This window comes from Schistocerca nitens, chromosome 2 (assembly GCF_023898315.1).
Source record: "Schistocerca nitens isolate TAMUIC-IGC-003100 chromosome 2, iqSchNite1.1, whole genome shotgun sequence".
NCBI lineage: Eukaryota > Metazoa > Arthropoda > Insecta > Orthoptera > Acrididae > Schistocerca > Schistocerca nitens.
The window spans coordinates 477,975,674-477,990,753 of record NC_064615.1 but is presented as its reverse complement, the minus strand read 5'-3'; the positions used below and the strand labels follow the sequence as shown (position 1 = coordinate 477,990,753).

The window sequence follows — 15,080 nt, the reverse complement described above, 5'->3', positions numbered from 1 at the left end:
GCAGAATTAAAGTTGTGAATGCAAGTCATGTGTAAAACCTTGATTTTTCTGTAATATTAACATGCAGCTGCTCCCAGATAATTGAACACATTAAAGGGTCCATTTCCAAGACGTGAGGAGATGTGCTGGTCCTGGATTGAATCTGCCTCCCAGATAAATGACAGAGGCCTATGTGTCAGCCAAGTTGTATGTGGTTTTAGGCAGTTTTCCACACCTACCTAGGTAATTACTGGGCTGGTTGGTTCTTCCCAAAATTGGGGAACCTTACTCTCTCCAACCCAGCATTAGCTGGATGATGGCGACAGGACAGGAAAGAGGGGATCAACACACAGAACATGTACATACTTAAGTTGTGCAAAACCAGTGAAATATGTAAGAAGATATGCAATCTCACAAAATCATTTTATTCAGTATTTAAGGCTAAACAATAATTTCAACTGAAATCAACTTATGAATTATACCATAGCCTACTGTATTATCTTAATATGCACTAATGTGTCACATAAAGATGAAAAGTACATTAAGAAGGTACATTTTAAATAACAAGTACTTAATTATTTTATTTTGAAAGTCTGTAATGCACTAATAAAAAATTGTTTGCAGTCACATCTGTTTACTAAAATAACCATCTTCCCTTAAATTATTGTGGTACCTCATATCACATTTCATTCTGAAATTGATTGCAAGGAAGAATGTTTTTGTAGGATGCTGATGGTGCAAATTTTAGGAGAGGAAATGTTCCCGGAGAGATGTCTGCTGGAGTATCTTCTTCACCCCAATTGAGGACACTGCAGATACCGACAAAAATAGACTAATCTGGATTTCTTGTCAAATCAGTGTCAAACCTATTCACTACCCTTTGCCCAGTGTCACGTCTACTGTCAATTAGCTTGCATTTGATAATTCTCAATTATCACTAACTATTTTTGTGAAGGCAACTCATTAGATTCTAATTCTTTAATGCTACTCGCAAGGAAGCTGAAGATGCTATGGATGTATACCAGAGAATTTTTTATTTTCGCATCAGTGACAACATATTGTGCATCTCCTGCTGAAAATATTCTCTCAAAAATGAATGAATCACCATTTTCAGGGATTGAAAATGTTCATTATAAAAACCAGTAGCTTCAATCCATGTGCCCAACTTCATCAGGACAGGTGGAAATCATGAGTTTGGCTACAGTTCTCTATACAGTGACTCACAATGTGGGGCTTTAAGAAAAACTTTATTGATGTATGAAATTATTTTATTTACTTATGGATAGCTGCCATGCACTTTTTCACCAATTATGTTGCAGTGCATGGCTCAGACAGGTGCATGGATTAAATGTGGAAATACATGTAGGGCAGTTGTGGTCTTAAGCATGTAAGCCACAGTACCTGATTATATAATGAGAACTTTTTCTTCTTGAATTCCCACAGGCCACAGCACTTGAAGACTGTCATTCACAAAATGAGCTACTGCTGATTTGTCCATTTCAGCACTCTGAAGAAAATCAGTAATGGCTCTGAGTGTTCATCTTTATAGAGTTTGCCAACAATGAGACAATCAATGAAATATCTACATATATACATTGTTGGGTCAATAGCTATGCATATGTGGTAGTAACTTATATAGCACTAAACACTTTTCAGAGCATTGTGATATCAAAAATATAAATAGTTTTTTTCTTAATGTTGAGTCACTGTACTTTTACAGAATAAACAATATTCAGGCACTTGAACTTGGTACCATGGAATGTTTGCAGCAACCATAGTGGAATACACGTTGTAAAAATTCTTTTCTGGAGTTTTGAGTCTTTTGCATCAGCATCAATAACTCTTGCTTTTTAGGCGAGTGTATTGGCCTGTTCTTTGTATGTGCGTCACTATGTGTACGTGGTGAAGTTGGGACTTCACAGAGCACCTGATCTGCATATTGCACACTTAATATAGAACACTCTATCCATCAGCAATGAAAGCATCATCCATTGTAACCAAAGATCTTAATTTAGATGATAGGTTTGATGCAAGAGAAGACATCATGAGCACAAACAGTTACAAATCCTTAATAAGTACCATTTGGCTGCCTTTTCTTGCCACACACACTAGCACACACTGCCACTAGCAGGTGGGTATCTTTGGGCTGGTAGTCTTTCTTGCACCATGACCAATCTCAGCAGTTCAAAAAGCCCTTTACTACACATGTCTACAAAGGTAGACACAGCTTTGTTATTGTATCTACTTTGCTTTGAAAAACTCAAATACTGAATAATAGAAAATTAAGCAGAAGTAAAAGAGTTGTACAAAAATATGGAAACAACAAAAACCACAACACATTACCATGCCTAATTTGGTGTAGGAAACCTGTTGGCATTTTAAACAGCTTCCAGTCATCTCAGAATGGATAAATACAGATCCTGAATGGTTGTCTAGGGAGTCTTATACCATTCTTCCTTTAAAACAGTGCCACATTCAGATAATGAGGATTGAGATGGATAGTCATCATGCACTCTTCTCTCCAAAGCAGACCACAAAGGCTGACTAAAATTGGGATCTGGTGCCTGCCGTGGCCAGGCGAGATGCAATGCTTCATTCTCATGCTCAAAAAATCAGTCTTTGATTATGTGAGCTGTGTGAACAGGGATTGTGTTTTCTTGGAAACACGGCATCACCACTGGTAAACAAACACTGTATCATGAGATGAACATCAGCAGCCAAAATAGTGACATAATCCTTGGCGGTATTTTGACCTTGCAAAGTAAGCATGGGGCCTATGGAATACCAAAATATGGCTGCCCAAATCATCAATGAACCCCCATTGTATTTCAATCTTGGGACATAAACATGACCAGAAGTTGTAAACAGTATAAAACTAGATTCATCCGATCAAATGACTTTCTTCCATTGCTCCATAGTACAGGTTTTATTGCTGTGACACCAAGTTTTCCTTTATGGGTATTTGCTTCAGTGATGAGTGGGTTTGGAATTCCAGGTCACACTGCAGTTCCCTGCTCACAGTGCTCTCTTCACATTGTTTTGGCGCTGATAAGGTTTGCAAATGTGACAATCACTCCTACAATGACTTTTGCAGCTGTTCTCTTACTTTTCATCACAATCCTCTTCAATGATCATCTGTCATAATCTCTCAACACCACACTTTTATCTGCATTGTGACTAAGTTGATGATGTTTCTCCACTTTCCCTGTATGCAGTACATAAATCTTTAATATGATTCTTCTTGAAAGACCAAACACTTCACCTCTCTTGGTTATGAGAGTACCCACCACTCAAGCACCAACAATTTTCCCATGTTTGAATTCACTTAACTATGTCATAATGCATTCAAAACTACTTAGGATACTGAAATGAGATTTTCACTCTGCAGCGGAGTGTGTGCTGATATGAAACTTCCTGGCTGATTAAAACTGTGTGCCCGACCGAGACTCGAACTCGGGACCTTTGCCTTTCGTGGGCAAGTGCTCTACCATCTGAGCTACTGAAGCACGACTCATGCCCGGTACTCACAGCTTTACTTCTGCCAGTATCTCGTCTCCTACCTTCCAAACTTTACAGAAGCTCTCCTGCGAACCTTGCAGAACGAGATGCCAGACGAGATACTGGCAGAAGTAAAGCTGTGAGTACCGGGTGTGAGTCATGCTTTGATAGCTCAGATGGTAGAGCACTTGCCCACGAAAGGCAAAGGTCCCGAGTTCGAGTCTCGGTCGGGCACACAGTTTTAATCTTCCAGGAAGTTTACTTAGGATACTGTTCCAATCATGATGACATGGAATACTGAGGACATTGAAAAGATGTTGTTCAACCTACAGGCTTTATTAACATCTGCATTTACGTTCAAGCATGCATCTCTCATGATGTTTCCATATTTTTGTCCAACCTCTGTATGTCCTTCAAAATCCAATTCAAACTGCAACTAACCATATTTTATTGCGTCTAGAACTTGATTTTTAGAGATAATTCTTCTTACTGTCTTCAACTTTTATGGCAGGTCTGATTTGAATATTTTTGTAAGGAAGCAGTTACTGATGGTTGGGGAAATATGGAGATGGATAAAAAAGCAATAATATGTAATTTTATGACGTGTAAAGTAAAAAAAGTAAAAAACAAGTAATTATAGTCAAATACATAAAAATATATAATGATAGAATGAAATATATTAACTCTGGCAACAAAAATCTTAAACATTTATGCTTGTCATGTACACAAGAGCAAAGGAAAATAACAAGTTATTGCATAAAAATTGGACTCTGTTCATGGGTAATGCCAGTGTTACTCATTTAATAATAGATATTAGCAACAAGAGGCAAAATTCTGTATGTGAATCATCTATTGACAGACAGTCGTAGTGTATCTGGAACCTTCACATCAGTACACACATTTCTGAAGAGTGAAAGATTCTTTTCAGATATACAAGTAAATTGGTTTTAAATATCTGTGAGCACTGAAGTTCATCAGTCATATTTATATTAATGTTTATGTGAGGTCTTAAAGATTTTGCTCCAAAATACAGCATTTTTCACATGACTTTCATGGGTGTTTTCCCTATTAGCTATGATTATAGCATCACCCTTCAACCAAAATTTACTACCTAAAGTGTGATATAGTGAGTAGGAAAGGAGTGACAAAAACAATGAAGACTGACTATATGTGCAAAATCACAGAGGGTTTTAAAAGATGCACATCTTGAATGTAATGCTAAAAGAAATGTGTACATCTGGTAACAATACATTCGTAGGAATTTGCACATGATGTTATAGTGGAAGCTCTATAATTGTACTACTTATGCATAGTGCATACCACATTGTGAGTACGGAGAGGTTGTGAAGAATTTTTAAGTAGCTGTCTAAAATAAAAATGATAATTGCCACTGACTGACCATTCTGTCAGTTCTTGGTAGAATATTTTATAAATTATGAATGAAACACACACAACACTTGTGAAAGAGCATCAGATAGTGGTTATCCTCCTACCTTAGTGGATTCCATAAAGCACAAAAAGCATAAACAACTGGTGTACTCTCTTCTTTACCTTGTCATTGACCCACCAGCTCAAGAATGCAATAAAAGGTGAACAATTCCATACTCAGGAAAAGTCTCACTGGATGTAGACAGAAAGCTTAAATCCAGGAACATAAATACATCATTTTATGTGCACAACACAACAGAACATGTCTTGCCCAGTTGTAAAGACAGAATTCCAGCTTTGGAAAAGACTGGAATAAATAAAATTACTTGTAACTGTGGTACAACCTATGTAGGTCAGTTGGGCAAGGCAATATGTATCATCTGAAGGAATGCCAAAGAAGATGGGAGCTTAAAAAAGGAGACTACTTTTGCAGACCATCTGCTTAAAGAAGGCCACAGTTACTAGGTGAAACATGAAGTTTTACATCATATCCATTAAAGAAGGAACATGAACTATCTTGAATGGGAGTTAATAAAGACATGTCCATCAACCCAAGCTCAATACTGAATGAACAGACACAGTTCCCTCACTCACCACTTATAACTTCTGATACTACTCACAATCCAATTCATGCCATATTGTACATTACCCCTCTTACTCACATGCCCAATTTCCTTCATTTCAGTTATTATAATCTCCCTCATTGTGTTAAAAAATTTTACTTTGTATAAACACTGCTGCTTCAATCACCCGCTTAATACCACTATTATATCTTATCTGTTTGTAATTTAGGATCTACTAAAGATAAGGTTATTTCATTCAGCCATATGTCACCAAAGTTTACTGTTAAATTTTGTCCTTCTATGTACAACTGTTTTTATTTGTCTATAGTTCATTAGTTAATGTGTCACATATTTTATCTTAGTTAAATAACCTTACATCACATTTACACTAAAATATTCCCTCTTGATTTATTCCTAATTCTACAATTAATGTTTTTTCATCGCTGGAAATGGATTTACTTCATATAAGTACTAGTTTAAAATCTTTGATTCAGAAAAATTTCAGTGCACCACATACTTATCTTTGTACCTGATGATGGCACAACAGCCAAAAACCAATTTGTGTAACAAATAATAAATATTGCAGAAAATTAGACCAGTGTTGTGTGTGTTCCATTCATAACATAAAATTATAATATTTTTGGGGGTGCACCTATATTGCCTTAGTCAGGTATGTTTGATGTTCTTTTGGAATCAGTTGTAAACATTGTACTGGGCTTCACTAAAGTAAATAGCAACATTAATTAATACAATGCATCTGACATTGTAAAGAAAAAATTAGTTGCAGGTCATTTATATTTGACACATGAGAGTGGACTCTGACATACTTTGTATTTCTCCAAATGCTAATATTCTTAAATTCTTTCAGGTTGCACCACCAGTGCCCTGGTTACAATTGTTAACATCAGTTCCTGTTTGGACAGCAATTATATTTCATACTGGAACAGCATGGACAATGTTCACATTACTCAGTGAAATGCCAACATATCTGAAAACAGTTCTGCATTTCGACATTGCACAGGTAAGGGATTCATTTACTGCAAACATCCATTGCTTCAAAAAATAAATGAATAAAATACTACTGGAAAATATACATACATATACAGAGGTTTTCATACCTTTACATAGAATATTTCATTGCCACTTCTTATAAAATGCACACTGCAAACCATAAAATGAACACTTTTGTGAATCCAAGGGTACTCTTCAACATCATTAAGAGCATTATTTGAAACTTCCTGGCAGATTAAAACTGTGTGCCCGACAGAGACTCGAACTCGGGACCTTTGCCTTTCGCGGGCAAGTGCTCTACCATGTGAGCTACCGAAGCACGACTCATGCCCGGTGCTCACAGCTTTACTTCTGCCAGTATCTCGTCTCCTACCTTCCAAACTTTACAGAAGCACTCCTGCAAACCTTGCAGAACTATCACTCCCGAAAGAAAGGATACTGCGGAGACATGGCTTAGCCACAGCCTGGGGGATGTTTCCAGAATAAAATTTTCACTCTGCAGTGGTGTGTGCGCTGATATAAAACTTCCTGGCAGATTAAAACTGTGTGCCCGACCGAGACTCGAACTCGGGACCTTTGCCTTTCAGGGCAAGTGCTCTACCATCTGAGCTACCAAAGCACGACTCACGCCCGGTGCACACAGCTTTACTTCTGCCAGTATCTCATCTCCTACCTTCCAAACTTTACAGAAGCTCTCCTGCGAACCTTGCAGAATTAGCACTCCCGAAATAAAGGATACTGTGGAGACATGGCTTAGCCACAGCCTGGGGGATGTTTCCAGAATGAAATTTTCACTCTGCAGCGGTGTATGCGCTGATATGAAACTTCCTGGCAGATTAAAACTGTGTGCCCCCAGGCTGTGGCTAAGCCATGTCTCCGAAGTATCCTTTCTTTCAGGAGTGCTAGTTCTGCAAGGTTCGCTGGAGAGCTTCTGTAACGTTTGGAAGGTAGGAGATGAGATACTGGCAGAAGTAAAGCTGTGAGCACCGGGCATGAGTCGTACTTCGGTAGCTCAGATGGTAGAGCACTTGCCCGCGAAAGGCAAAGGTCCCGAGTTCAAGTCTCGGTCGGGCACACAGTTTTAATCTGCCAGGAAGTTTCATATCAGCGCACACACCGCTGCAGAGTGAAAATTTCATTCAAGAACATTATTTCCTTGTGTACTTTAAGTTTTCACAATTGCTGAGTTTTTAACTTTAGTCACATATGCAGATAATTAAGATCTATTCAGTACTAGACTAATGACAAATAATAAATTAATCTTAAAACATGAGAATAAATCAAAGGCAGTGTGGTCAGTTGTAAAACATGAATTAGGTATCAAAGCCTCTAGACATGGAATTAGTACAATTAAGCTTGAAGATGAGATCATTGTAAATCCGCCTCAAATTTCAGAATGCTTCAATGAGTTCTTCATTAATGTAGTGAAACCAGAGGTTAATGTTGCAGATTATGAGAACAATGTATGCCCCTTTGAACTAAACCATAATTCTGAATGCCTCACAAAATTCAAAACAGTTTCAACAATAGATGTCGAAAAAATTATATTAAAACTAAAAAACAAAAATTCTACAGGTTGGGATGGAATACCAGCAAAAGTCCTTAAATTTGTGTGTGAAATAATAGGATATGCACTATCTAAAATAATAAACCAATCCTTTGAACAAGGAAGCTTCCCAGAGGTGCTGAAGTATGCAGAAGTAAAACCGTTGCTCAAAAAAGGGTCAAAAGAGGATATGGGTAATTATCGTCCCCTCTCCCTCCTTCCAGTCCTATCAAAAATCTTTGAAAATGCTGCTGCTAATCAGATTCGAAATTTTATGGAGAAATATGATATTATTACGGAAAACCAATTTGGTTTCCAGCGTGGCAAAAGTACTACTGATGCAATTAACAAGTTTATCGACAAGATCAGCACATCATTAGATAACCATAATAAAGTTGAAGGAATCTTTTGTGATCTTACGAAAGCCTTTGACTCTGTAAATCATGCACTGCTCATCTATAAGCTTGACAAGTATGCAATCAAGGGTAATGTTCTAAATTGGTTTACTTCATACTTATCAAATAGGAAACAAAGAGTGATTGTCTCATCAAATGCAGCAAATTACTATTCAAAATGGACAACAGTAGCCCAAGGTGTCCCTCAAGGCTCGATTCTAGGACCTATTTTGTTTTTGTTCTGTTGTTGTTGTGGTCTTCAGTCCTGAGACTGGTTTGATGCAGCTCTCCATGCTACTCTATCCTGTGCAAGTTTCTTCATCTCCCAGTACCTACTGCAACCTACATCCTTCTGAATCTGCTTAGTGTATTCATCTCTTGGTCTCTCTCTACGATTTTTACCCTCCACGCTGCCCTCAAGTGCTAAATTTGTGATCCCTTGATGCCTCAAAACATGTCCTACCAACCGATCTCTTCTTCTAGTCAAGTTGTGCCACAAACTTCTCTTCTCCCCAATCCTATTCAATACCTCCTCATTAGTTACATGATCTACCCACCTTATCTTCAGCATTCTTCTGTAGCACCACATTTCAAAAGCTTCTATTCTCTTCTTGTCCAAACTAGTTATCGTCCATGTTTCACTTCCATACATGGCTACACTCCATACAAATACTTTCAGAAACGACTTCCTGACACTTAAATCTATACTTGATGTTAACAATTTTCTCTTCTTGAGAAGCGCTTTCCTTGCCATTGCCAGTCTACATTTTATATCCTCTCTACTTTGACCATCATCAGTTATTTTACTCCCTAAATAGCAAAACTCCTTTACTACTTTAAGTGTCTCATTTCCTAATCTAATTCCCTCAGCTTCACCCGACTTAATTTGACTACATTCCATTACCCTCGTTTTGCTTTTGTTGATGTTCATCTTATATCCTCCTTTCAAGACACTGTCCATTCCGTTCAACTGCTCTTCCAAGTCCTTTGCTGTCTCTGATAGAATCACAATGTCATCGGCAAACCTCAAAGTTTTTACTTCTTCTCCATGAATTTTAATACCTACTCCGAATTTTTCTTTTGTTTCCTTTACTGCTTGCTCAATATACAGATTGAATAACATCGGGGAGAGGCTACATCCCTGTCTCACTCCTTTCCCAACCACTGCTTCCCTTTCATACCCCTCGACTCTTATAACTGCCATCTGGTTTCTGTACAAATTGTAAATAGCCTTTCACTCCCTGTATTTTACCCCTGCCACCTTCAGAATTTGAAAGAGAGTATTCCAGTCAACATTGTCAAAAGCTTTCTCCAAGTCTACAAATGCTAGAAACGTAGGTTTGCCTTTTCTTAATCTTTCATCTAAGGTAAGTCGTAAGGTTAGTATTGCCTCACGTGTTCCAACATTTCTACGGAATGCAAACTGATCCTCCCCGAGGTCCGCTTCTACCAATTTTTCCATTCGTCTGTAAAGAATTCGCGTTAGTATTTTGCAGCTGTGACTTATTAAACTGATAGTTCGGTAATTTTCACATCTGTCAACACCTGCTTTCTTTGGGATTGGAATTATTATATTCTTCTTGAAGTCTGAGGGTATTTCGCCTGTCTCGTACATCTTGCTCACCAGATGGTAGAGTTTTGTCATGACTGGCACTCCCAAGGCCATCAGTAGTTCTAATGGAATGTTGTCTACTCCCGGGGCCTTGTTTCGACTCAGGTCTTTCAGTGCTCTGTCAAACTCTTCACGCAGTATCTTATCTCCCATTTCGTCTACATCTACATCCTCTTCCATTTCCATAATATTGTCCTCAAGTACATCGCCCTTGTATAAACCCTCTATATACTCCTATCACCTTTCTGCCTTCCCTTCTTTGCTTACAACTGGGTTGCCATCTGAGCTCTTGATATTCATAGAAGTGGTTCTCTTCTCTCCAAAGGTCTCTTTAATTTTCCTGTAGGCAGTATCTATCTTACCCCTAGTGAGACAAGCCTCTACATCCTTACATTTGTCCTCTAGCCATTCCTGCTTAGCCATTTTGCACTTCCTGCCAATATCATTTTTGAGACGTTTGTATTCCTTTTTGCCTGCTTCATTTACTGCATTTTTATATTTTCTGCATTTCATCAATTAAATTCAATATTTCTTCTGTTACCCAAGGATTTCTATTAGCCCTCGTCTTTTTACCTACTTGATCGTCTGCTGCTTTCACTACTTCATCCCTCAGAGCTACCCATTCTTCTTCTACTGTATTTCTTTCCCCCATTCCTGTCAATTGTTCCCTTATGCTCTCCCTGAAACTCTCTACAACATCTGGTTCTTTCTGTTTATCCAGGTCTCATCTCCTTAAACTCCTACCTTTTTCCAGTTTCTTCAGTTTCAATCTGCAGTTCATAACCAATAGATTGTGGTCAGAATCCACATCTGCCCCTGGAAATGTCTTACAATTTAAAACTTGGTTCCTAAATCTCTGTCTTACCATTATATAATCTATCTGATACCTTTTAGTATCTCCAGGATTCTTCCAGGTATACAACCTTCTTTTATGATTCTTGAACCAAGTGTTAGCTTTGATTAAGTTATGCTCTGTGCAAAATTCTACAAGGCGGCTTCCTCTTTCATTTCTTCCCCCCAATCCATATTCACCTACTATGTTTCCTTCTCTCCCTTTTCCTACTCTCGAATTCCAGTCACCGATGACTATTAAATTTTCGTCTCCCTTCACTACCTGAATAATTTCTTTTATCCCATCACACATTTCATCAATTTCTTCATCATCTGCAGAGCTAGTTTTCATATAAACTTGTACTACTGTAGTAGGCATGGGCTTTGTGTCTATCTTGGCCACAATAATGCGTTCACTATGCTGTTTGTAGTAGCTAACCCGCACTCCTATTTTTTTATTCATTATTAAACCTACTCCTGCATTACCCCTATTTGATTTTGTATTTATAACCCTGTAATCACCTGACCAAAAGTCTTGTTCCTCCTGCCACCGAACTTCACTAATTCCCACTATATCTAACTAACCTATCCATTTCCCTTTTCAAATTTTCTAACCTACCTGCCCGATTAAGGGATCTGACATTCCATGCTCCGATCCATAGAATGCCAGTTTTCTTTCTCCTGATAACGATGTCCTCTTGAGATCTATGTTAATGATTTACCGAACAATATAAATGCTCCATCGATTTTATTTGCAGATGACACATCTGTATTAATTGAAAACCAGGAGCCAGAAAACATCCCTCTCTACATAATAAACACAATGAACAAACTAGAAACATGGTTCTAACTGAATGGATTAAGATTGAACATCCCCAAAACCCACATGGTCCAGTTCAGAACAAAACAGTCAAAGCCCCAAGAAATTAAAATAACTCATAAAAATCAGGATATAAAAGAAGTAGATTCTGTGAAGTTTTTAGGGTTAAACCTAGATAAAAATTGAAATTGGAATAAACATGTTGACTACCTGTTAAACAAATTATGTAGCTTTGCATTTGCTATGCAAATATTAGCTGGTGCAACAGACATGAATACAAGGAAAATTGCATACCACAGCTACTTTCAATCAGTTGTAAGGTACAGTATTATTTTTTGGGGAAATTCAAGCAATATATAGTGCATACTAAAGTTACAGAAAAGAATAATAAGGAACATGTGTACTGCCCATCCAAGGACATCATGTCACCCACTATTTGAAAAACAACAGTTATTAACAGTTCACTCCTTATACATCTATGATATTATCATCTTTCTACATAGCAATTTAGAGTTATTCGAGAAAAACTGTTTCAATCATGCGTATAACACGGGAAACAAAGACAATTTTATGCTTCCCACTCATCGCTTAAACCTATATGCGCAGTCTCCTCGGTATATGGCAATGAAAATTCATAACAAGCTAAAAGGAAAGAATGTTCTGAGTATGAACCTAGAGACACTGAAAACAAAGCTATATGATATACTTGTCAAACGCTGCTACTACACTGTTTAGGAGTTCATGAACATTTGAGCAGGATAAATTTACATATAGTCTTGTGTGTAAATGTAGCTGTCCTTCACAAAAGGGAGGAAAGAAAAATAAAAGTTTATATTAATGTTAAAATTCTTTGTACCAATTAGGCCTAAGTAGTGTTATCCATTTTTTTTATGTGTCTCCTGTACACTAATCATATGATTAGAAATTGTATGTTATGAGACGAATAGAACACTATTCGCTATTCACTAGACATTCAGACACAGCCATTGTTGGTATGTGCGGATTATCTCAGTTCCCTCAGCTGATGTTGAAGACAGGCTGACTAACTAAATTAGAACCATAATACTAAAAATAATTATTTGGATATTAATGTTATTTTAGGACTTACACACAAAGACATGTGTTTTTTTAGAATTGTCATTTATTATAACTCATACAACATTAAATGTTATATTCAGTCATAACATTTTAAAAATAACAGAAAATTAACAAAAATGCACTTTCTCAGCTTTAATACTTTCAAAATCCTTCACAATATCGCTAATTCAATCCAACTTAATGAAGGACCCAATTAAAAATCTGAATAATAAGTGTTCAAGAGCTTCTCACTCATATAAAACATGTTTATGTATAATAAAATCAGTTACATAGAAGCTTTCAGTACATGTTAATAATTAGTTCAGTGGTTGGTCTTCTTTGTCACTCCTAGTATGTTGTTTAATACTTTTTGGGAACTTGCTGAAGTTTGTTTACCAGAATACATAACCTCACTTTAAATCCTGGACAAGAAGAGGAGACTACATGGAATTTATTGTTGTAATAAAACAAATCACAGGTAATTTTAAATGCCTTTATATTAGTGGCAACAAATATTGTTAAAAAATGTAAGCTCTTAGAAGTGACTTAGAATTCCCAGATTCTTGAATAGACCTCTGCATGATATGCATTTCTAATTTATACAATATTATTCATTTATTTTACTGTTTAGATGTTTTATTTAATTTATGAAGATATGAAAATAAAGCCATGACTTCTGACTTCAAATGAAGACAGTGAAAGATACTTCAAAGGATAGAACATGCTGAACCAAGGTTCTTATTGATATTATAGCGGTGTTGACTGCATATAGTTTGTACCTATCTGGATTCTGAAGTATTTTGCATTTGGTTGTTCATTTAGCATATAACAGTTAATGTCTATTTCTCGTGCTAGTAGGTAATTCAGGAGTAAAGAAGATCACTTCGTCACTCCTAAATTATTTACATTCTACCAGAACTTTTCTTACTATTTCTTGTATCAGCAAGTAATTTTTGTTTATCTGAAATTGCATAATATAAGTCTTCTGCTTGGCGGCAACTAAAGTGTTGTGGCACTAATGGCCTTCTCCTTTCATGGATGGAGTCTTATCTTCATAACAGAAAGCAGAGGATGGAACTGAAAGGCTGCATCACAGCTAAACTCTGAATACATAACATGTATGGTCAGATGCTGATAGGTACTGGATTCACTCATTTTGATCCTTTGAAGGATATTTCTAAAACTGCAATATTTGCTGATGACATGAACTTACTGCTCAAGGATCCCCTCCCTATGGAAAACATTTGAATAAAAAATACTCAGCAGTCAGGTTGTAGCACTGTAAGAGTGCCTATGGGTAAATATGTGTCACCTGTAATGTGAGATGACAAATGAGGCAAATTGGATACCTGAATTTTAGTTTTTAGTACTTAGCTTATGTGACTACTCTCTGATCAAGAACTCTTCTTGATGGAAAGACATTGTCTTTCCTCATACTAGGTCACAGTGAATGGTTCTTATCAAGCAGTAAACAAGGTCTTCTGAGTTGTAAATGCACTTACAATTTTATGTAATCCAGTTTTAGTTCAATGTACTTTGTTCAGTGCTTTTCCAGTGATAATATTGTATCCTAAAGTACAATTTTGGAAGGGCTGCAAAATATCCATGTACAGTAACCATTGCGTCTTCATTGGATTCAAAAAATTTTCAGCTGCAAATTTCTTAAATGTGTGTAGTGACCCACACAGATCCACAACCGAAATCTGGGTGTGCAGTTGTAAGATGCATCACAGAATTTAGAGATGCAGCTAGAAGTTTAGCAACCATTAGAGCCTTCACTCATGGATGCACACACTGCTTCTTGTCTGCCCACTCTACTGGCCGCCTGACAGCTTTTAGAGATGATCCCAGTCGGCTCTAACTCAGTTACATGTTTATCTTTGGATATGTGTTATTGGGCTGTTATTTTGAGCCACATCTTGGCTAGTGTACCTATTATAACAAGTTTTCTAAACTTAAAATTTGTATCAGTTATTGAGTGGTGTTCTTCTGTGGGACAATCAGGGTTGTATCTCATGTATCTCCACATGTTTTTCATTGTGTAGTTGCTTTTTGCATTTTTTGTGGCATGGAGTCTCTGATTCAAACATTGGTGAAGCAAAAGAAAGATCTCATCATGATCATGCAACAGGCTCCACCAGTGTTGCACTTCAAAAATGAGATACCTAATGTTTGTGGTTGTCTTCCTATTACAGCTGCTGCTTGCACATTGTAGCTGCTTGTGTTGAATTTTACCAATGCCAGAACTAGCCCCATAAACCTTATTGTGCCAGGGTCACAACGCTCCACGACCTTAGTTGCAAGTGCTGTTTTGTCACGG

General features: G+C 37.2%; 1 protein-coding gene across 1 annotated transcript in view; it reads left to right on the top strand.

Moving 5' to 3' along the window:
- LOC126234447 (sialin-like) overlaps positions 1-15,080 on the top strand; it is an 81,416-nt gene that overhangs the window by 47,969 nt on the left and 18,367 nt on the right. The window contains exon 6 of the mRNA XM_049943141.1: positions 6,337-6,489. Within this exon, the coding sequence (XP_049799098.1) occupies positions 6,337-6,489 (153 nt within the window). The remainder of the gene's footprint in view (positions 1-6,336; positions 6,490-15,080) is intronic.